The 23,772-nt window shown below is 58.0% G+C and overlaps 1 protein-coding gene and 1 long non-coding RNA gene across 6 annotated transcripts in view; one reads left to right on the top strand and one right to left on the bottom strand.

Moving 5' to 3' along the window:
- The window catches only part of RIPOR3 (RIPOR family member 3), a 76,204-nt gene that overhangs the window by 20,248 nt on the left and 32,184 nt on the right, over positions 1 to 23,772 (bottom strand). For 3 of the 5 annotated variants that reach the window (XM_045444241.1, XM_045444242.1, XM_045444245.1), the window contains exons 2-3: positions 12,223 to 12,341; positions 3,204 to 3,350 (exon numbers count right to left, since the gene is read on the bottom strand). In XM_045444241.1, the coding sequence (XP_045300197.1) occupies positions 3,204 to 3,350; positions 12,223 to 12,341 (266 nt within the window). Of the gene's footprint in view, positions 1 to 3,203; positions 3,351 to 7,712; positions 7,833 to 7,883; positions 11,515 to 12,222; positions 12,342 to 23,772 lie in introns of those variants that run through there. The other 2 variants (XM_045444243.1, XM_045444244.1) reach the window with 2 other exon arrangements.
- On the top strand, positions 952 to 22,090 carry LOC123580024. Its single transcript, XR_006703083.1, has 5 exons — positions 952 to 1,274; positions 6,265 to 6,356; positions 13,275 to 13,485; positions 15,990 to 16,043; positions 18,678 to 22,090. It is a non-coding gene; the product is annotated as an uncharacterized LOC123580024 (long non-coding RNA).

Below are 23,772 nucleotides of genomic sequence, written 5' to 3'. Positions count from 1 at the left end.
GGGCTCAGCGGTCAGAGGGGCGGCGCCTTCTCGCCCACCGGAAGCCGGGCCCCAGCTCGCTCAACCTGCAGACCCCACACGCTGGGGGCTGTGTGCCCAGCGCTGTGCAGAATGAGGAACCTCTCCGTTAACAGGTGCTATTGTTATTATGCCCATTTTAGAGATGGGCAAACTGACCCTGAAAACTGGCAAATAACTCAAGCGCAGAGTCACAGCAGGGACGAGGCCGAACCCGGGTCTGAAACCAGCAGTGGCCTCCGGAGGCCGCTCTCTTCACCCCAGCCCACGGGGAGGTCAGCGAGAGCCCGCCTCCCTCCCGGACGAAGACAGGCCATCCTGCTGTCGGCCTGTGTAGGGCCAAGGACCAGAGAGGGGCTGGAAGACCCATTTCTGGGACGCACAGAGAAAGCTGTGTGGCTGGAGGGGACACCTCACGTTCTTTTCCAGCCAAAGAGCCTTAGACGTGAAGCGTGAGGTCTGGACTCGGGAGCCACGGCGAGGCCCCATCCTGCTTCATCAGAGTTTACTAGGCCACCCCAGGAAGGTGACTCGCCCTCTCTGGGCCCACTTGCACCACCATCTGCCAGGCCGCAGCTCACTCAGGGCGTGGGCTCTCCAGGAAGAAGGGGGTGCTGTTGAGTGAGCCCAGACCGGTCTCCAACGTGAGGTCCTTACAGGAATCACCAGAGCGGTCCTGGGAGATGCGCCCCTTGAAGACAGGCTCCAGGCACCCGGCCCCAGCTCCCGCTCTGCGCCAGTGCAGGTGGGGGCGTCCGGTGCGCCCCGTGGGTGGCAGATGACAGATGTCCCCTGGGCTGGCGGTCAGGGCTTGGCGAGGGGGGGAGGTGACCTTTCCCCGGAGCCCGGGGTGGGTGGGGGAGGGTTGCGGACAGAGGGCGGGTCGGCACTGGCCCCGGAGCCCCACTCCCTGCGTCCTGGCCGTAGGATCCTGGACGAGCTGTGTCCCCTCTTTGGGACTCAGTTTCCTCTCCGGGAAAAGGTGAGGAGGCTCTCTGATAGCGCTCTTCAGGGATTCAACGGCGAGATGTGTAGAAAGCCCGCAACTGCTGCCGCTGCTGCTGTTGTCACTGCTATTAATTAGTGAGAAACAGAGCAGGATCCCAAGAGGCGGAGGGCGGGACAGGCCTCCCGGCCGGAAGGAACGGCGTGCGATTCAGGACACGCGCATGCGCGCTGAACAAGGAACCTGGGGCGCGGCAGCCTCCGCGGACGCTCCCCTGCCCGGGAGCTGCTCAGCAAGGGCCACAGCACAGGTACAGGAGGGCAGATGGGGCATTTGGGGAACCAGTGGAGGCGGGGAGTGAATGATAGAAAAGTCTAGAAAGGTTGAAGGTCAGAAAGGACCCTGAATGCCCCCCCCACCCAGGGTAGTAGGGAGCCATGGGAGAGACTTGAGCAGAGCAGGGTGGCAGGTGGAGAAGGGGTAGGTGGGGACGGGGCTGGGACAGCAGCAAGGGGGCTGCCGGGAGAGAGGAGGCCCCTGGACTGGGCGTCACGGAGTCGAGGAAACTGGAGGGGCTACATGGCGGCCCCCCATGTGACTTATTCACGGGTCAACACTGCACTGAAACCACAGTTCTCTCTCGAGCCCTGACCTCTTCCATGAACCTCGGGTTTGTGCCCGAACTACCTCTTTTCATCTCCACTTGGACGATCTCTCTCTCTCTCTCTCTCTTCTCTCTCTACCCCCAGGCCCTCCCTCAGTCAATCCTGCCTGCTCCACCTTCAAAATGTATCCTGAAACTGACCCTGTCCCCTGCCCACCCACCCAGCTGCCACCTGGTCAAGTCCACCATCGTCTGCCACCTGGACCCTTGTAGTGACCTTCTTACAGGCCTCCCCGCCCCTTGCAGCCCGTTTTCCACGTACAGCCAGAGAGTCTTGTTAAAACTGAACTCAGACCACACCCTTCCCCCCCCCCCGCCCCCCGCGCAGGACCCAGCTCACCCAGAGGGAACACTGAGTGCTCACAGGCCCCATGTCATCTGGTCCCCATTGCCCCCCAGACCTCCTCACCCTTGCCTCCCTCTCTCAGCTCCCATGCTGGCCTGCTCACTGTGCCCCTAATGCTCTGATCATGCTCCTGCCCCAGGGCCTTTGCACATGTGGCTCCTTGGCCTAGAATGTTCTTTATCCATTACCTGCTGGGCTCACTCCTTCACCCCTTCAGGTTTTTGCTCAAATGTCACCTTCTTAAACAAGACCTTCTTTGAGCCCCTTATTCAAAATCAGCCCCACACGTTACCTTGATTTGTTTTCTACCATGGTACTTCCCACCATCTGACGTATTTCTGTATTTTGCTTTTCTGCCCTGTTTATTGTCTGTCTCCCATTAGGAGGCTCCACGGGGGCAGGGACTTCTGTGTTTTATTCATTCCCACACCTTGTGCCTGGCCCTCCGTTAGCCCTCAAGAAAAGCGCATGGAGTGGGGCACCTGGGTGGCTCAGTCGGCTACGTGTCCGACTTTATTCCGGCTCAGGTCGTGATCCCACAGTTTGTGAGTTTGAGCCCCACATGGGGCTCTGCACTGACAGTGTGGAGCCTACTTGGGATTTTCTCTCTCTCTCTCTCTCTCCCTCTCTCTCTGCTCCTCCTCCCACCCCCCTCAAAATATAAACAAATACACTTTAAAAAAAATGGGTGGAGTCAGTGACTAAATCTTCCTGTTCCGGCCTCTGCCCAGCTAGCCAGTCCGACTCTCTCCCTCACTCAAATCCAGCCACCTGGGCCTCCTGTCCTACACTCTCCTACCTCAGGGCCTTTGCCCGCGCTGTTCCCCCTGCCTGGGACGCTTATCTCCCAGAGCCCGGCACAACCGTCGGGACCTCCTTGGTGAGTCTCCTCTGCCTCCACGTGCTGCCTCTCCATCACCTTCCTCCGTGCACTCAGGGCTGCTGGGAGTTCTGTTACTCCCTACGTCACTTCTGTTTGGCCATCTCCCCTCTCCACCATAAGCTCCCTGAGGCCAGCATCCCCCCCCCCCCCCCCGCAGCGTTCACTGTGTCCCCAGCGCCGAAGGGTGGGCCTGAGCGCGTGGCTGCACCCGGGACGTGCTTGTGGACTGCAGGAGCTCCCTCCTTGGCCTCTGGCAGACAAGACCCGACCGTGTTCTCTGAGGAGAGGCGGAGAGGAGAAGCGGCAGAGAACGCACGTTTCAGGGACAACAAACACGGGTCCTTACTTGAGGCCTCTCTTGAGTGCTTCGAAGATCTTCTTCACCTGCTGTGGCTTGGGGTCCGGGCAGACAGACCCCTTCCGCAGCGTGCCATACATCTTGGAGGATTTGGCAGGCATTCGAGCTCTCACGGAGTTCCCGTGGATGGACTTTCTGTGAGAAGGAATGAGGGGCAGAGCTGGGATCCGGACAAAGCCCTCCCCGGTGGGGGGCGGGGGGCAGGCACTGGGGGATCGGTGGCCAGAGCCCGGGGCAGTCACGAGGCCTGGCTGAGTCCCGCCCCGCCACCACCGAGCCATGTGAGCTCAGGAAAGTGGCCGGGACTCTCCAGGCCTCGGTTTCCTCATCTGCAACATGAGGGCTTGGATCTGAAGATTAAAAGACGAAGAGGAACCTGACGTGAGACATCAACACAGTGGGAAGTACAGTCGGGCAGCCCAAATGCCAGTGTTTTCGGCTCAGTGTGGTCTGTCCGTCCGGACAAAACTACTTGGGAGGCCAAATCGTAGCCGTGGGGCGTTCCCGTGGGTGGGCACTTGTTAGCTTTGCCTGCACAGGACCCACGCCTCTCCCTCTATTAGTAACACCCCAGTTTTCCTCTGGGGCCCCTCCCCAACTCCGCTGTTCATGCATGTGGTTTGGAGGGAGGCGGCTTGACAAATCACCACACACACAGACACACGCTCACACACACACACACACATACCTGCACACACATACACAGGCATTCTGAAGCAAATGCATGTCTCAGGCCTGGAGTCAACATACTCCATTTCCCTGGCTCAGGGAGAGGCACAGGACACAAATCTGTCCAGTAACCCTGCCGGGAGTTTGCTTCCAGATTCACAGACAGGAAAAGGATTCTTTCTTCTGACATTGCTGTTCCGGGGGAACAGACACCTGGAACAGCCAGCCATTTCCTTTGCATCATGTAGGGGGAATGGAGGCAACACAGGGAGGAGCAGGTGGAGGCAGACCAATTCCACACGACCATGAGCTTTTGGATCCAGCTATGCCTGAAGTTAGACCTGCCCGTGGAATTTCACTTACATGAACCAGTTGGTTCTCTTTTCTGCCTAAGCCTATTGGAGTTGGGGTTGGGGACTGAATGATCTTAAAAACTGATGTCGCCCAGGAGCACCTGGGTGGCTCAGTGGGTTGGGCATCCGACTTCAGCCCAGGTCGCGATCTCACGGCTTGTGGGTTCAAGCCCCACGTCGGACTTTGTGCTGACAGCTCAGAGCCTGAAGCCTGCGTCAGATTCTGTGTCTCCCTCTCTCTCTCTGCCCCTCCCCTGCTCACACTCTGTCTCTCTCTTAAAAATAAATAAACATTTGGGGCGCCTGGATGGCTCAGTCAGTTAAGCGTCCTACTCTGTTTCGGCTCAGGTCATGATCTCATGGTTCATGAGTTTGAGCCCTACGTCAGGCTCCATGCTGACAGTGCAGAGCCTGCTTGAGATACTCTCTCCCTTTCTCTCTCTGCCCCTCCCCCCCCCACTCTCTCTGTCTCTCTCTCTCTCAAAAAAAATAAACGTAAAAAGATTTTAAAAACATAAACACTAAAAAAAATTTTTTAAGAAAAAAAAAAAAAAAAGAACTGATGTTTCCCAGCAGTGACAGCTGTGTCTCTCAGCCCTTGAGGGGCACACCAGCGTTTCAGGATTGATTATAGTAGTATAGGGTGAGGGTATCCTCATTACAGTCCCGGGCTGGTTTCACTGGCACCTAAGCCCCTTCTAGAATCCTATGCCTCGTCCACTAAGTGCAAGACCAGGGCTGCTTCCGTCCGTCCTCTGAAAGACATTGTTTCCCAGGTATCCCTGCACCAGATGTGGCTTCAGGACTCCCTTCTCACGGGAGAAACAAGAGTGGAAATAACACTCGAACGTCTGGGTCAGTCTCTCAAAGAAGCTTCTAGCTTTTCCTTCCAGCTGCCTCCCTCCCTGTCTTCCTCTCGGGTACACTGAGGAACCTGCTTCAAGCTGTGCTCTAAGGTTCCTTGGGGGTGGAGACAGAGGGGGAGGGAGGGGGAGAGACGGAGAGGGAGGGAGGGGGAGAGAGTGAGCACGAGCGGGGAGGGGGGAGGGGAGCAGGGGAGAATAACCAGTTTTATTTGTTTCTTTGTCAAATGTACTTCACCTCTACACTGAGGTACTTCCCAAGACTCAGTTATTTATCTGTCAAATGGGAAAACAATAGACCCTAAATGAGAGAACAGTGCTGGGAATTCTCTGAGACACCAGGGGAAACATTCGGCACAATGGAGGCAGTGGGTGCCTAATAAATGTTTGCTACCGTTATAATAATCACATCCCATCTGTATCTGTCCCTGCGCCCACAGCCTGGAAAACAGTAGGTGCTCAGTAAATACTGAGCTGAACGGGACGAGGGAAATACAGCGTGTCGTGGGGACTAGAGAAGAGAGAGTTGGGGGAGCCCAAGGGCTCAGCGGGACCTCAAGGGAAGAACAGGATGAAGGGTCGTCCCAAGAAGGGTGTTCTGAATCAGGGGACAGTGAGTCAGGGCAGAGGGGAGGACACGGTCCAGTCTGTGTGTGATGCTGGGCGGACAGCAAGGAGAAGGCTTGACCGAAACAGAGTGAGGAGACCCTTCCCGCTGTGTGGGAGCCGAGGAGGGAAAGCGGGGAGGAGTGGGTCAGCTCCCAGCTTCACAGACCCGGACGATGACAATCTGGGAGCATCGTGACGGTGCCCGGATAGAAGGTGCCCCCTGAGTGTCTGTTGCTTCCCACCCCTGCTGTAGGAGCTTTAAATAAACATCGATTTTAACCCCATTGCAAGGTAGGGAACCGGAGGCTCAGAGAAGTGACTTGCCCCAGATCACGTGAGTGACAGAGCTGGGACCCAAACCCAAACATGGGCAGATTCCCAGCCTGGGATCTGAACCACCCCTCTGGGGGCAAGGGGCGGGGTTCCCTCAGGGTCCTCAGAATCATCTGGAGGACCCAGGCTCAGATTGCTGAGCCCTCTCAGCAGAGGCCCCAGTCTCCGGTTAAGCAGGTCTGGGGCGAGGCCTGAGAATCTGCATTTCTAACATGTTCCTAGGTGCTGCCAGTGTTGCTGGTCCAAGGACCACGCTTTGAAGACCACCGTCTTAGGGGATTCACTCGGGGGACATCTTCCTGCTGGAAACCCAGGTATGCATCTCCCCGGGAGCCCTTCAGAGTTTGCTGCACTTTTGCGGCCCAAAATCAAGGGGACCGGACCCCCCGACTCACTCAAACACTCACAGAGGGGCTTTCTGCGAATCAGGCACCATGGTGGGGGCCGAGGGCTTGGGGTCCTACCCTCGAAGACTCCCCGTCCCTGGGAGGAGGGGAGGATTGAGGTCTGGAGAGCCAGGCAGGGGGCAGGCAGGACACAGCTTCCAGCTCCTTCGGTGGCCTGACAAGTTCACTGGCACCCCAAGAGGCTGAACGGGCAGCCAGGCTGTATATCCAGCCCAGCCAGATGTGGCACATTCCACACACAGACACAGACACCTGCTGTTGACTCAGCAGAGAGGAACTGCCCCGGCCACCCCTCCGGTTGGGTTCCCTATCCCGGGAATCCTCGCCATGTTACAGGCCAACGATCCAGAAATAGAGATCCCAGGCCCCGCCCGTGCCCTGAGAACTGGGTCCTAGGGGATGTTGCAGCAAGGAAGGATCTGGGGGGAGCAGGGGACTTGCCACCCTGGGAGCTTATGTTGTCTCATGAGACACAAGCTCCTGGTCAACCACCCATGGACAAATCCCAGCCCCGGGGGTCACAGGTACTTAACCTCCTAGAGACTCAGTTTCCTCATTTGTAAAAGGCAGAGGAGAATGCCTACCCCATAGACCAGTCATGAGACCATCATTCACTCAACAAACATTTACTGAGCACTTACGGCACACCAAACAGCATTCAAGGGGCTGGAGGTAAAACAGAGACCAAAGCAAGTAAAAGCTGTGTCCCCGCGAGCTGCCATGCCAGCCGGGGGAGGCGGTGGGACAGCCGGCACAGGCTCTGGAGCTAGGTGCCCGTGTCTCTATTCGGTAACCCCACTTACAAGCTATGTGACCTTGGGTAAGTTAACGAACCTCTCTGTGCCTCAGTTTTTGCATCTGTAAAATAGGGCCCGGGGAAAGCGTTGCTGTATGCGTTAATAAATGTAAAGGGGTTGAGCAGTGCCCGGCAAAGGACAAGGGTTATGTATGTGTCAAAGTTAAAGAAGACAATAGGAGCACCTGGGTGGCTCCGTTGGTTGAATCTGACCCTTGACTTCGGCTCAGGTCACGATCTCATGATTTGTGAGTTCGAGCCCTGCGTCGGGCTCTGCACGGACAGTGTAGAGTCTGCTTGGGATTCTCTCTCTCCCTTTCTCTCTGCCCCTCCCCCTGCTCACGCTCTCTCTCAAACTAAATACATAAATTTAAAATATAAATAAATCAGTAAGATAATAAATATCCAGGCCCTCGAAGGGGCTGCGCTCCCTCCTCCCTCCCCCTGCCTGAGGCCACACCACCCACCTCCTCCAGCAGGCCGTCCACAAAGTTGACATGCCAGGCGGGCAGAGACGGGCAGAGGCGGGCAGGGCTGCAGCCTTCAGAGAGGTGGGTTTCGGACGGGCTCAGGCCCCTGGCAGGTGGGGTGCGCGAGCAACTCTGTGGGGGGGGGTGCCGCGCAGGAGCCCAGCTCACCTGCCAGCTCCCAGGGGTCCCCGGCCCCCAGGGGGTGCGTACCCTCGGCCGGTCCCCGCTGCCATCCACCCGGAGACCTCCTCACCCTCACCGCTGCGGCCGCGCCTGGCTTCACTGGCTCCCGGGGAAGCTCTGAGCTCAGTGCTCTCGTCTGAGGTTCAGCGGGACGGGCGCGGTGGCCACTGTGAGCGCTGCTGGCTCAGCCAGGGAAGTGCGGCCTTCAGATGGCGAAATCGGGCTGCGTGTCTGGCCCGGTGATACAGCCGCCAGGGCAGAGAGCGAGCTCCGGGGGCGGGTGTCTCACCGGCTCTGGGAGCACTCAGTAAATATTAAACAGCCCCTGGCACGCCAGACAAGCTTCCAGAAGGACACGTGCCACCCGGTGGCCCCAGCCCTCACGTGAGGCCGCCGGGACGGTCTTTCTGCCTGATCGTCGTGGGGAAACGCTTTGTCGGAGGCCCGGTGCACGGCTGCTGCAAGTGCGGGACCTGGGGGCAGGCGGGGCTGGGTGTGGCTGGGGGGCAGTGATAGGACCAACTGGACACGTTTCGGGTGAGGACTCAGTGGGCCGACAGTGTAAGCTAACCCTGTCTCTATGCCTGGTGGCCCTGGATGGGTGGGCACGATGAGGAACAGAGCAGAGCAGGGAGAGCACCTCTGCCATATCGTCTTTCTCCAACCTCCTTTCCTTGAAAATCAAAGGTTTACTGCTTAGTTTTCACACCCCCACTTGCCGGCCATCTCAGCGGAGGAATTCCTGAGGTGGTGAGGACCTGGCAGGGGCTCCTAGCTCAGGAGGGTACCCTCCTGACAGCCTGGGGGAGAGGAGACCTGGCTGAGGAGGGACCGGAAGGGGGTAAGAGCAGCCACGCCTGTGAATCGGGGCCGAATGGGACAGCATCGTTCATAGCAATCATTCACACCTTAGTATAAAATTTCCCCACCAGATAGATCACTTCCTCAGGTGAATTCTTTGATTATGGAATAAAAAGCCATGTCCAGAGTCAAAAGGTTTCAGGTGCCAGGGCAGGGGCGGAGGTTGGACAAAGGGGACATCAATGAGCTTCAATCCCCGGCTCTCCTATCTGAGGTTATTTTTACCTGCCCTGCCCCAGCCACTGGGTGCCTTGGCAATGTGTCTGTGATTCAGCCTGGTTGGATTACCTGAGAAATAAGGCCAGAAGGTGAGGTCTGAAACACAATCTAGGCCGTCCAGCCCCAGAGCCAAGGGCCCAGACTCCTGGGAGCTGGCCAGAGACAGGAAGTTAAAAATAGATGCGCTCCTCCCCATCCTCGTGGGCAGCTTCGTCCTTACCCTTGGAAAAGGGCACTGAAGAGACTAGATGTGGCCACTCAGGGACCTCAGAACCCACCCAGGCTGGTGGCTCCAGAATTCTCCAGAATTCTCAGAGCAGGAGAAGGAGAAGGAGCCACCAGGAGAGTGGCTATTCTGGGATATTTACAGCCATCAAGGTCATCTGTCTTAGACCAGGATGCAGACCTTGCCAGACGTGATCTTGTCTTTGCTGATGGCCAGTGAGCCATAGCGGGACAGGGTCAGACCTCTCTGTCTTCTTCCCACCCAGAGTGCTGTCCTCAGGAGTCCTTGGGACACTACCTGGGCAGAGCTCCTGACTGGGGCCTGTGGGAACATTCCCATGGAGGCAGGAAGTCCAGAAGCCCCCCAGGGGCCTGGCAGGGGGAGAGCTGCAGGCAGGACCAGGCACAGAATTCATGAGGCCCAGTGCAAAAGAAAATGCAGGGCCCTTTTTTCAAACTGTAGTGAGGGTTTCTAGATGGTGGGGCACCTGGGTGGCTCAGCCGGTTAAGCATCCAACTCTTGATCAGCTCAGGTCACGATCTCACAGTTCGTGGGCTGGAGCCCTGCATTGGACTCTGTGCTGACACCGTAGAGCCTGCTTGGGATTCTCTCCCTCCTCTCTCTCTCTCTGCCCCTCCCCTGCTTGCACTCTCTTTCAAAATAAATAAATAAACATTGAGGGGGGAAAAAAAAGGAATTTCTAGATGGCAACACCAGAGCATTACGTGAGCACAGGGCCCTAGTGAGCACACACAGCTGGCCTTGGCTGCCAGCGTCTGTGAAACCCCCCTTCAGAGCCCCCCACTGCCAGACCATGGTAACAAAATCCCCATAGTGCCTCTGTGTGAGTTAGAGAAAGGTACCCCACCCTGGGTGGGCCAGCTGCACGCCAGGGCACACAGCTTGGGAGGGTTACGTGGACTGGATGGCCCCCTTGGCTGGGTGACCTGTGCAACTGTCTTTAGCAGCCCTGATTACAGACCCCATGGTGTGGGGGGCCTGGTGACGCCCAGAAGAGGCAGCTCCAAAGTGGTTCTGTTAAGGAACATGATCATTCCCTGGCCAGTTGACTTAATCCTTCTCAGCCGCACTTATGGAGTGCCTAATGTATGCCTTCCTTGCGGTGGCCTCCACACTTTCTCCTCTAGGAGGCTGGGCGTCAGAGGGACTGGGTGCTCACTCTCTCTGGGGCTGTGTTTTCCTGTGCTTCAGCTCTTTAGTGCCCCCCCCCCCCGCCTTGCACCTTGCATGTCCTTGCTGTGGCTCACAAAGCCCCGCAGCCCTCCCTCTCTCACGTCTATCCCCCAAGACAGCCACACACCCACTTTCTGTGCCTCAAAGCTCATCCCCACCTCAGGACCTTTGCACTGGCTGCCCCTTCCACCTGGAAGACGTCCCCAGCCCTGCATGCTCTCTGCACGTGAACATCAACTTGTCTTCTCTCTGGCCTTAAAAGTGCCCCTGCCTCACTGAGGGCCTCCTCTGAGAGCCCTGCCACCCTCCCACATCCCTGTTTTAATTCCTTCACGTGCCACCAGCTGAATCCATCTTGATTATTGTTGGCTTATTGTTCGCTGCCCTGACAGGAGGGCGGGGCCCCGTTCCGTCCCCAGAGCCCGGGACAGGGCCTGGGCAGAGTAGGTGCTCCATGAATATTTGGAGAACGAATCAGGGATTCCTAAGCACGCTTCCAGCCGAGACCCTCCAGGATTTCAGCCCTGAGACCCACTCCTCCCGGGCACGTGCTGGCACTGAGCGGCCAGGAGACAAGTGGGCGAGCTGGGAGAGCTGGACCTCAGGGACCAGGCAACACTGGGGCGGGGGGGGGGGGGGCGAGTGTGCAGCTGAACCCCAGGGAAAGAGCCACAGGAAGGCCCGGTCTGGGGCACGGGTGGTCCACCTCAGGACACGGCAGTGAAGCCAAGGCCCAAAGGAGATTAAGCAGCCCCTGGCCAGGTAAGGAGGAGTCACAGGAGGGGCCAGGTGGAGGGCCCGGAGGAGAGAGTGGCCAGTGTGACAGGGAGCTGTTTGTGAGGCCGCGTGAGGAGTCCAGATTGCATTCTCGGCAGATGGGAACCCCTGGCAGGTTTCGGGCAGGAGAGGGCCGTGACGAACCCTGGCCAGCCCTGCTTGGCTGGGAGTCCTGCCTGTCCCCCACATTTGCTCAGCCAGGCAGATGTTTGGGCCCCTCGGGCTTGGGCCACTCGTGATGCCTGAGGGATTGCCCCACCCCTGGGTGGGCAGCTCCCCAGGCTTGCACAGTGCCCGACATGAAGCCCAGGACCAGTCTGTGGCCCCCAGGAGTGGAAACGAACCTTCCTCCCGGGAAGTACCTGCAGCCGAAGGAGACTCGTGGAACAGCCATGAACTCACGTCCAGTGGGGCAGCCCTGACCCCAGGCCCATCTCTGCTGTTCCTCCTCCTTTGAAAATTTCCTGCAAGCACCTACTGTGTGCCAGCATGTGCCGGCTGCTTGCCTTGTGTCACCTCATCGTACGCTCACGACAACTCTGTCGGGGAGGGACACTCGTGATCCCCATTTCACGGATGAGGAAACCGAGACTCAGAGAGGTGAAGTCACTTGCCCCAGGTCACCGAACTGGGATAGGTGGCCCCACATCCCATTCTATCAAACAGGAAGAACATTCCATCCTGACCCCGCCCCCAGACTAAGTTCTAGGGCTGAACGAACCAGTCTTGCTGTGCGACCTTGGGTGAGCAGCTCCACCTCTCTGAGCCTGTTTTCTGATCTGCTAAGTGGGCCTGATAAGCTCACGCAGGTGACTTCCAGGACCAACTGCCAGGAGCATGTGACATGAGACGGCTTCAGGTCTCAAGGAAATTACAGGTTTCTCCCAGCACCAAGTGCCACACGCGCGCACACATACACACACACACACACGCGCGCGCACACACACACACTGTCCTGGGCTGCAGACTTGGCATCAGAGAGAGCTTCAGGGTCACAGGCTGCACAAGACGAGCCAGCCCTGTACCCTCCTCACGGGCAGAACTTACGCGATCCTCCGGCTCTGTGCACTGCTGAAGCCCGCGAAGGAGGCGCTCCGGCCCACGACCCCCACGGCCCCCGCGTCCCCAGAGGACAGGAACCGCAACCTCACCGACATGGCCGTCACCTACAGGGAGAGGACAGGAGAGTCAGCCTCGCACTGCCGCCTGCCGAGTGCGGGTCGTGGCTGGTCCCCCTTCACCACAGTCCCCAAGGTCCTTGTAACAGCCCCACAAAGGGGGCAGCTGGTACCGTCCCCAGCTCACAGATGAAGCTCAGTGAGGCAAGGGAACTGTTTGGGGCCGGCAGCAGGAGCGAGATTCGAACCCAGGTCTCCGTACTCTGTGCTCAGGTTCTTAATGGCTGAGCAATGCTGAGGCTCCGGCAGGGGGGAGTCAGCTCCTCCTGAAACCATACCTGATCTCTTCTCAGCTACTCCTCTCCAGTAACCCTCACCCCCCTCCACAAACACTCATGGAACGCTGTGTGCCAAACACTGTGCTGGAGACACGCAGTGAGCAAGACAGGCAGAGTCCTTGCCTTCCAGGGCTCCCGGTCTGGCAGGGAGGCTAATGAGCCACCAGTTACGGGGGGACCGAGGGGGTACTCGACCTAGCCATGGAGGAGGGATCAACTGCTGAGAAGGAAAGGCTGATAAGGGGAGAAGGAGAAGGGAGAGGGAGGGGAGGGTATCTGAGGCAGAGGGAACAGCATGGGCAAAGGCCCGGGGGTACAGAGGACACGGCGTAATCCGGAAACAGAAAGAAGAGCTGTGGTTTGGGCCGTGACTCCAGGGGAGGCTGGAGAGGCCAGCAGAGTGCAGCTCCTGCGGGGCCTTGGTAACCCCAGGGAGGAGTTTGCCCTTGCATTTGGGCAAGGGTGACTGGGAGCCATGAGAGGGTTTTGAGCAGGGGTGACAAAGCCCAACTCACATGAGGCCAAGCTGCTGGCATCCAGGCCCTCCAGAATCCCTGGATCCGTTGCCCCATCTCTGATCCAGGCTGCAATGAGGCCAGCCTAGAACGCTGGCTGTCTTTTCTTTTTTCCAAACCACCTCTAGGTTGGAAAAACGCCACCGTATCCCTCGGGAGTATCTCCAGTGCCTTCCAGCACCGACAGTCGAAGGTTCTTCTGCATATCTGACCTGAATCTCTGCTGCTGCGTTGCTCCTCGCCCAGGGTGGAGACAGTCCAAGGATTCCAGGGACCCCACTGCCGAAGTCAAGCCTCTAAAAAAGCTCCACCGCACCACCTCCCTCGTATCGCTGCTTGGTAAGGCCCCTGCGTCCCAACATCCGTCCACCTGCCAGAGTCCACGCCTTTGCTCAGGGCTGGGCCTCTCCCTGGAATAACGTTCTCTTTCGAGCCACGTCTGTCCAGCGTCCCGTCCTGCATTTTATGTGTGGTCAGCCCCCACCATAGGCTCCAGGGCCCCCCTGGCAGATCCGTGCGGCCCCCACAAGACTTCCCCTCCTCCTAGGCTCCCCCCATCCCCACCCCACACTGCGCTGTACATAGTCCTGAGGACTGGAAACCAAAAGGCCAGACCTGGGCTCAGACCCCAGCTGTGCCACTCGCTGGCTCCGGGCCCCGGCGGTCACGTTTGCAAAGCGGAAAGTCAGAGAAGGACCAAGGAGACCGTGCGCTGAGGGTGTACAACGCGGAAGGGAAAGAGCTGGTTGTCTCTGTGCCGTTGGCCGACAGAGGCCCCCGCCCCGCAGGGGGCTACAGAGGCGGATGAGCCCAGGGAGCGCCCTCCAGCCCTGCCGGGGGAAGCTGGCGAGTGTTTGCTGAGCACCCTCTGTGTGGCAAGCCCCAGCACCAAGGACTGTCACATGCTGTGGATCCATGAACAGCGGCCCTGATGGGAGCCACCGTCTGTCGAGTGCTGTTACTAAGTCAGCCCCGCGCTAAACGTCTCACGGAAATTATCTTAGCAAATCTACGCAGCCCCTGAGGCCTGGGAGCTGTTGCTGACCTACTTGGATAGATGGCGACATGAGGCCCAGAGAGGGGACGAGACTGGCCCAAGAAGCCCGCGTGGAAGCGATGAGACAGGTTTGGAACCTGAGTGCGAGCGGCTGCAGATGCCATCCCTTCCGACTGTGTGCACTCAGACGTCCCCGTCCCGCCTCTAGATGTCCCAGCCCCACAGGGAGGTCCCCACGCTCCCCGCCTGTGCCAGGCTGCTGCCAGCCTGGACCAGCCCCTGAGCGTCAATCGTTACTTTCTTGGGAATTTTGGTAGCTTGAAATCAGCCACGGCAGGAATGTGTACACCCTGGATGTCGGCAAGTGCTACAAATTTGGGCTTTTTTTGTTGTTTTTTTCCCCTGCAGGTTAGTGAGCATCTATCAGTACACCATTGCCCCACCACTAGCGGTGTGTGCTCAGGGTGGCACTGGGGACCTTCTCGAACTCTTGAGAGCCCCCAGCCAAGCTGCGCAAGGGAATGAGGGGGTAACAGGGAGGGAGATCACTGGGGTCACTGGTTAGGAAGAATACTCTGGTGCCAGCCTGGGGACTGGGGACTGGGGCCTGGGGGCTGTGGGCTGGGGGCTGGGGACTGGGGGCTGCAGGCTGGGGGCTGTGGGCTGGGGGCTGCAGACTGGGGGCTGGGGCTGGGGACTAGAGGCTGGGGGCTGCGGGCTGGGGGCTGCAGGCTGGGGGCTGTGGGCTGGGGGCTGCAGACTGGGGGCTGGGGCTGGGGACTAGAGGCTGGGGGCTGCGGGCTGGGGGCTGCAGGCTGGGGGCTGGGGCTGGGGACTAGAGGCTGGGGGCTGCGGGCTGGGGGCTGCAGGCTGGGGGCTGGGGCTGGGGACTAGAGGCTGGGAGCTGCGGGCTGGGGGCTGCAGGCTGGGGGCTGGGGACTGGAGGCTGGGGGCTGTGGGCTGGGGGCTGCAGACTGGGGGCTGGGGGCTGCAGGCTGGGGGCTGGGGGCTGCAGGCTGGGGGCTGTGGGCTGGGGGCTGCAGGCTGGGGGCTGTGGGCTGGGGGCTGCAGGCTGGGGGCTGTGGGCTGGGGGCTACAGACTGGGGGCTGGGGCTGGGGACTAGAGGCTGGGGGCTGCAGGCTGGGGGCTGGGGCTGGGGACTAGAGGCTGGGGGCTGCGGGCTGGGGGCTGCAGGCTGGGGGCTGGGGACTGGAGGCTGGGGGTTGCAGGCTGGGGACTGGGGGCCGGGGGCTGCGGGCTGGAACACCCTTCCCCTACCTTCCCTGCTCCATCAGTTACAGTAGACTGTGGATGGCAACTTCTCTGCTCCCCCATCAGACAGAGCGGGACCTGCAGGCGGGGCTAGAGTGCTTGGAAGATTCACAGCACATCCTTATGGGACCAGAAACAGTACCTAAAAGGCTGGGCCTACTGCTGCCACCGTACCAGGCTGTGCAGCCCATGGTGCCAGATAAGTGGAAGCCTCAGGCTAAGGATAAAGATAAGGATGGGGATAAGAATTTCCACTACGTGCTAGATTCCAAGGCAGGGGCTGACAAACATTTTCTGTGAAGGACCAGATGCCAAAGTTTTTGGCTTTGCAGGCCATATACTCTTTTAAATACCCACAACTATTTACCTCTATTGTTTTAGAGCAAAAGCAGCCACAGACATCATGTAAATGATGAGCAGGGCCACGTTCCCATAAAACAGTACTTACAGCTATTAATGGTTGACCCGTGGGTGCCCAGCACCCTCCGTGCTACCGACTCTAAGGGCTTAAAATCTCATTTAATTCTCCCGACATTGTATCAGGTAAACACGATTATTATCCCCATTTTGCAGATAAAGAAACTGAGGCTAGAGAGCAGAGGAAACAACTCATCCAAGGTCACACAGGTAGGAAACAACAGAGTTGGGATTTGGACCCGGGCATAACAGGCCTTAAAAGCCTGGTCAATTCATTCAAGGTGGCACCTGTTCTCCGGGGGGCTGTGCTGAGGACATGTCCCCACCCAAGAGCCAGACCCAGGCTGAATGGAAGCAGGTCATGAAAGGGACCTGCCAAGCTAATAGCCTAGCATTGGGGGTGGCCAAGAAAAATCAACCCCATCCCCTGCAGGCTTCAGGGTGTGGGAGCCCGGGTCCCTGGGGGCTTCTCGGGACCAGCATCAGTTCCCAATCAGCTCAGCTGCTCCAAAAGGGAGGCCAGCAGCCACCCCCGGCCTCCCCCACGGGCCCTGATGGGGTTAATCCTGGCTGTTGACTGGCTGGCCCCCTGCGATCTCACCCAGCTGGGTTTCTTGCTGCAAAAACATCTCCCTTCTGGTAGATGGGCTGGGACGGCCAGGCTGAGACCCCTAAGATCTCAGGAGCCTTCACTGGGCAGCCCCTGACAAGACCCCGTGAATGTTGATCACTTTCGACCAAGGCTGATATTCTCAACGTTTAATCAGTGACCCAGCAGGGGCACTGACCACTCTGAACAGAGGTCAGCGCTCAGAGGCTCAGGACAGCCCTGGATATAGCTGGCACTCTGCGGGGCAAGAGAGATAAGCCAGAGACCTCGCTGGGCCCCTGAGCAGAGGAGAGAGGCACAGAAGTCATGCAGGTCCCAAACCTTTGGTGGCAGACAGGACTGCCTCGTCCCCGTGCGTCCCTCGCTGCCTCTCGCTGGCTTGGTACCCTGGGGCAGCACCCGCTTAGACGGATGGCTTGGACACAGCTGGTGAGTGCAGCAGGGGCCAGGACACCTGGAGGGGCTTCTCACACAGCCAGCGGCTCCCCAGACACTGGGACCATCGTCCGGGACCTCCTCCCCGAGGCGCGGCTGGAGGGAGCCTGAGCCCACTCCGCTAAATCTGGCCAGCTCACTGCTGGCCAGAACCGCCCGCCAGCCCAGGGAACCTACAATTTCACCTCATTTGGAGGTGATCCTTCTAAATTTAGCGGCGTGGGCTCTCAGGGCTGGGTGGCTTTTATGCCTGAGTCCCTCACTTAGGGCTCTTTTATATCCGCTCAAATGCCAGGCAGGGCTTAGTTTGCTTATAGGAGTTTCCAAAATAGTCCCTTTGGTTTAGCACGAAAGGAAATGGTAAAATAGCCCAGGATGAGGAATGTGAGTTTATACCTAAGAGGGATGGGCGACCCGCGGAGGCCGCTCTGGGAACGACTACTGTCTACACCAGATGGAGGGCAACTCCCTCATTTCACCGGGAGCACGCCCAGAGTGGTCACGTGACTTGCCCGGATCACCCAGAGGTGAATGGAAGGGCCAGAAGAATCCACGCCCCTCCCCCCTGCCAGCTCCACGGCTGCAGACACCTCCAGGCCTCTGCCCAGGCCGTGTCCTCTCCCTCCCTGGCACGCTCTTCCCCCAGGTCTCCCGGGAGGACCCCACCCGGCTTGAGATCCCAGCAGAAAGGTCACCGCCTCAGAGGGGACCTCTCTGGTGCCCCCTGGCGACAGCGGCCTCACTCTTCACCCTGTTTCAAATCCTGCAGAGGACTCACTGCCGTCCCAAATTGTCTTGTTGAGTTGCTTGGCAATTGTGTGGCCCTCACAGGAGTCCCAAGCTCCGTGGGGACAGGGACTTTTTGGTCTTGCTCACAGCCATATGTCCCAGGGCCTCACCAAGTAGGGGACCCCAGTAAGTACTGGTCCGTAAGTGATTGCTTGAATAACTGAACGATTGAAGGACATCTCTTCAGACCTGTGTCTAGGGCTCACTTACTTGATTTGTTCATTCAACACGCACATATCGAGTGCCTACTGAATGCAGGCACTGCGCATACGGCTGTGAACTAGTCCAGCGGGAGACAGGAATTAGGGTATGAGGCTGGACTGTGATGGGGAACTAGAGGCGTGGGGGGCAGACAAGGATCCCTCACCCAGCCAAAGGGGAGTGCCCGGGGAGACCCCCTGGGGGAAGCGATATGTTGAAATCTAAAGGAGGGGGAAGAATTGGCAGGGAGAGAGAATGGGATGGAAGAGTGTGCCAGGTGTTGGGAACAGCATGTGCAAAGGCTCAGAGATAGGGTCAACTAGATGAAATGCAATTAGATGAACTTAGTACAGTGTGTGTGGCTAGAGCATCAGGTACAAAAGAGGATCCCTGAGGGGCTGAGTGGGGACCAGGCCTCTATGGGGATGGGGGTTTAAGCTGCATCCAGGGAGAAGTAGGCAGGACAGGCCTCCAGCACCCTCTGGACTTGGTAATGGCGCCCTTGAGTTCGTTCACTTACTGAATATGCCCCTACTGCACACCTGACCAGACAATGCTGTGTCTCCATAGACAATGAATGAGTGCCTACTGCATGCCAGGCCGTCGAACCCCGCACCTCCGTCCAGGGGCTAGGGGCAGTCACACTGGAGATGCCTCTGTCCCTTTGGCCCAAGGCCCATGTCCCCTGGGCCAGCACTGACTGCCGTCTGGGGGAAGCTCAGATACCCTGTACGGCCACCCCAGCTTGACCTGGGTTTTTGCCCTCTGCACTCAATCCCTCACCCACCCACCCCTTGCTTCCGCCACAGACAAGACCCAGACATTTGATGGTCCCTGAGAGGGAAAATCCCACAGCCAAGCCACAGAGGACAGAAGCCACGTTAGCTCTGGCACCCGCCAGCTCGGGCTCCCCTTCTCTCTGCGGAGCCCCTGGGGCCCCGCCCCTACCAGATGCTTTCAGATGCTTCTCTGCCCGCTGCAAGGAATCTGCTCACCTCTCCTGAGCCAGGGAAGTGTGCCCAGGGGATCTCTGCATATGATCTGGAACAAGTTCCCTCCTCCCTGAGCCTCTGTCTCCCTGTCTGTAAAGTGGGAGGGCTGGGCTAGAATTCGGGGTCCCCCAAGCGCAGGCCCATCTGAGCCAGGTGAGGAATGCATAGCAGACACCGTGATTCACCTGGCAGGAGAGTCATTCTTGCCTTAGCCCCCTTTCTCTCCTGGCTCCCCAGCCGTCTGACACTTGTCCCCCCCCGTTCAGCCGAGTTCAGAGCTGGCGCCAGGCACACGCTCCGATCACATCAGGTGTTTTGTTGCCTTTCTTTTAAGGTAAACTTCCGTTTAGAGCAAACCGTCTTGTGTACGATATAGAGTGGTTTTCTTTAAGTGAAAGAGTGATGGATTTGAAGAACGCTTGGTTTAAGTAGGGCAGGTAGGAACCCAGCTTCTTGGAAGCCCACGTTTCTGGGTCCCGCCGTGGAAGTGAGACCAGGAGGGCGGGGTGCAGATGGCCTGACGGAGTCAGATGAGCAGACAGCACCGGTTTCTGGTGGAAAAGAAGAGGAAGCAGCATCTTGGGGAGCCCTACCTGTCCCCCCAGAATTCATGGTCCCAGGGCTGCAGGGCAAGTGGAAAGACGAGGCATGGGGGTCGGGCCCCAGGATCCAAGAGGGCCCCTTGCCTCAGTTTATCACACAGTCTACAGTCCCCTGTGACCTTCCTGCCCAGGGCAGCCCTGGGAGGTGTCCACGACCCGCCCCAGCTCAGGCCGGGAGGCACAAAAGGACCAGTCGCGTGAGTGGACAGATCGGCTATCTCATCAGGCTTCACGGCGCACCTGTGACCATCTCACAGCTGAAAACCCTGCGCGAGGCCACAAACGGCCAAACGGCCAAGTGCGAGGGAGCCCAAAGGGCTCAGCCACACGGAGGAAATTTCCATGGCAGGAATTAGGAATGTGGTTTTGAGGAATAATGACACGGGAAGATAGAAGATGTTGAAAGTAAGATGTTGAGGACAAAAGACCAAGATGTAAACTCTACACGACACGCTCTCCGTTTTATTTCTCCATCAACGCCTTACCAGTGTTCTACCGTGGGCACGCATTCCCTCACAATCAGAAAAAAAGAAAAAAGTTGATCTGAAGAAAACAGAAAGATTGGTCACGTGTCCCTGGTTGCATAGTAATCAAGCTGCCAAGCGGGCTCTGTGTGTCCTCCGACCTAGAGAACGATGCTTTTCAGGATGAAGCTGGGGTCACAAGAGATACTTTTCTCTTAAAAAAGAAAGAAAGAAGGAAAAACAAACTTTTAAAGGTCCACGAATATCGTCTACACTCCCAGCTAACGCCAGGGGGCTTTTCCGAGGTAGAGATGACTCATGAATCTCTGTGAAATATCCAGAGGGTGTTTTGATTTAAATGCCCCCCCTCAGCGCTCTGAGCTCGAGGACGTCACCGCGGGGGGTGGAGGGGGTCACCTGGAAGAGACAGCACCCCTTTGCGGACAGGGCCTCCTGGGGCCGCCGTGGGGGTGGGGGAGCGTGGAGCCTGTGGAGCCGGGGGCTCGTGTCTGGAAAGACGGAGCCCCGATGCGGGATAACAGAGATCGGGGGGCAGCCAGACCCCTTCTCAAACAGGTGGGGCCGGAGGGACTGAGCCAGAGGCACCACGGTGCAGAGGGACCCCTCCCGGCAGGTCGGGGTGAGGCCACACCGTGGTCACGGTGCTTGGCCAGGTGCCTCTGTTTGACGCTAAAGAGGGAACCCGGCAATATTGCTAATGAGAACCGGCACTTCGAGAGCACCGGCTTCTGCCACGTTCTGTGCTGAGAACCAGCTCCTTTCATTCCTGGTCCCCGGCAGGTCTGGCCTCGGCTTCGCTCTGAGCGGCACCCCCTTATCGCGTGCCGGACGCCAGGCCGAGAGCTGGACACGGCACGTCTCCCCCACAGCATGCCTCTGAGGTGGGCGCTCTTACCACCCCCGTTTTACAGACGGAGAAACTGAGGCTCGTAGAGCTGAGGTGGCCAGAACTAGCAAGTGGCAGCGTCCCATCTTCGACGTCTCGCCTTAAAACACTTGCGTGTGGGCAGTGTGACACAGGTGTGCGTACCCCTCATCCACGTCCTAGGGGTGACCGAGCAACACGTGTGGGACCCCCGTCAGAAGCCCTCACTCCAGAGTGGTTACGGGAGGGTCTCAGGCAGAGCTCCACCGACACTTTGGGCCAGAGCATTCTTGGCCGGGGCGGGGGGGGGGGGGGGGGGCTATGTATTTAACCCCTGGACACCAGGAGCACCACGCCCTCCAATGGTGACAACCAAGAGCGCCCACAGACACTGCCACGTGTCCCCTGGGTGGCAGAACCACCTCCAGTGGGAGCCACTGGGTTAAAGCAGCTCTTCAACTCTTGAGGGTTCGTGAATTAGCGTCGCGGGCATTCGGGGTAATTTTCACGTGTGAGAGTAGAGGCGTTGAAGGTGCGATCTTCCGTGGGTGGCAAATACTTCCCCCCTCGCATGAATGGGGGGTAGGAATCTGGGGGGCCCAGCAGCCCAGCATCTTCAGAAGGGGCCCCGGGGCTGCAGCTCCCAATGGGCCTGTGCCACCCCAGCCCCCGCACGCACACACCTGCACACTCACGCCAGGATGCGGACAAGGGCCTGGAGCCTCAGAGCGGGGGCTGGAGCTCGGAGAAGAGGTTGGTGGCCCCCTCGGGGTGTTCGCTGTTCACATCAGAGTTCTGAATGACACCTGCCTGCCTCGCAACCCCCGCCCGGCGGCAAACAGAGACCCTAAGGCAACCTACTCATTTTGTCCCAAAGCACCCGACCATTGATGAACACTCACTGGTTTGGGTCCACTTAGCACAGGCAGGACTGGGATTCAAACCCAAGGGCCACCTCGGTCACCCGCTCCGCACTGGATGATCTGCCCGAATTCTCCATGGTCGGGGACACAGACGCTCCCTGCTACTCACCCGCACAGCTGGACATCAGAGCCACCTCCCCTAAACCATCAGGACAGAGAAAGAATGCCGTTCCCGACTGCTGTCTCTGCTCACCTCTGCAGTTAGGTTCCCTTCCCAGAGCGCCGGGGACTCGTGCACGGGGCCCACGAAAATGGGTGGATTACTTTTAAAATCAGAAGATAAGAAATGAACTTTCAGGGGCGCCTGGGTGGCTCAGTCGGTTAAGTGTCCAACTTTTTGTTTGTTTGTTTGTTTTTTAGTGTCCAGCTCTTGATTTCGGCTCAGGTCATGATCTCCAGGTTCATGAGATCGAGTCCTACGTTGGGCTCTGTGCTGGCAGCATGGAGTCTGCTTGGGATTCTCTCTCCCTCTCTCTGTGCCCCTGCCCTTCTTTCTCTCCCTCTGTCTCTCTCTCAAAATAAGTAAATAAACTTAAAAAAAAACTGCCTTGAAAAAAAAAGAAATGAATGTTTAGCTTAAACAGAATGTTTTATATTATAGTGTATATGAGTTACTATTTCTATATTAATAACGTGTATTTTATCCATCCTGAGGCCAATTCAGTGGTAAATACACTATTTAATATTTCCTATACAGGAAGAGTCCTGCAAAGGCCAAGATGCTGGGGACTCAAGAAAGTCGCCACGGGCCCTGCCCTTTGCCCTCTGCTAGCCCTCCTTCGAACCTGTCTGACTCCAGAACAATCCTGCCATCTCCAGCCCACAGGCTCCCTCCCCAGCTCCTTCCCACCCACACCTTTATTCTACAGATGCCGCGAGCCCATCTCTCCTCCCTCCCCCTGCTCTGGTTTACCCTCCACTCTCCCTGCTCCTCCGGCCCGGGCCTTACACTTGACCTCGATATGCTCTTTTGAGCCCCACCAAAACGTGATGCCGTGGGTTCCACTTTGTCCTGTTCTGGCCCTTGGGATCTGGAAGGTCAAACCCAGGCAGCCTGGCTTCCAGGTCAGCCTCTTATCCACAGGCCCTAACTGCCAGGTTTCTGGAGTTGGCAGGGGCCCGGCTGATGTCACGGAGCCTCTGGGCCACCACCACCCCCAGTCTCCCACTGAGCACTGTTTAGATTCTCCTCTTCTTATCAACTTGGATCCCTTCCTTCTCCCACCTCACTCTGAGTGTTGTTTTGGGGGGGGGGGGCAAGTGGGCTTTTCACCCTCCTTTCCCTGGTTCCTCACAAGATCGAGTATTTCTATATGCTCATTATCTTTAGAATCTCCTCTTCTCGACTTCTCAGTTCATAATCCTTTATCCAGCTACCTAGCTATTCTTAGTGACTTCTAGTTTTCTCCCAGCCCCTCACGTGCTTTTTAACTTGTTCCTAATGGTGTGTGTGTGTGTGTGTGTGTGTGTGTGACAGAAGCTTCAAATATTTATGTGACCAGATCTGTCAACATTGTCCTTCTATGTTTTAAGAGTTTGGAACTTTCTTTCTCTACCTCTAAGATAAAGTTTCTACTCTCTAGACCACTGAAGTCTAGCTCCCCGGGTGAGAATTTTGTCTCCCTCGCCAGGCTGTAAAGCCCTCAGGAGAATCTCCCTCCTCCATAGAGGCCCTTGGCCAAGAGCTTTCACTGTCTGCTCCGCTTCTCAGAAACACCCTGAATCCGTCCCCTCCTTTGCATCCCCCTCCCCCTGGGCCAAGCCCCCATCACCTCTCTGCCTCCACCTCACCCTCTGCCTCCACCTGAAAATGGCCATCAGGTTTCTTACGCCCCTCCCCAGGCTTGCAGCTTCTGGACACATCTAACTAAAACCTCAGCCCCGGAACTGCGCCCACAAAGCTCTGAAGAGGCACCCGCCTGCAGAGAGGCCTCGTTCAGCAGTGCCTAAGGATGGAACCCAGATGGGGATGGTCAGGAGCTCCCTACGCACTGCCCAGGAAGGCAAGAGCACCTGTTGTGCCCCTTTCGCGCCCTA

The sequence above is a fragment of the Leopardus geoffroyi genome, chromosome A3 (assembly GCF_018350155.1).
Source record: "Leopardus geoffroyi isolate Oge1 chromosome A3, O.geoffroyi_Oge1_pat1.0, whole genome shotgun sequence".
Classification (NCBI taxonomy): Eukaryota; Metazoa; Chordata; class Mammalia; order Carnivora; family Felidae; genus Leopardus; species Leopardus geoffroyi.
Note: the sequence above shows the minus strand (reverse complement) of the source record. Positions and strands in the feature narration are given on the sequence as shown.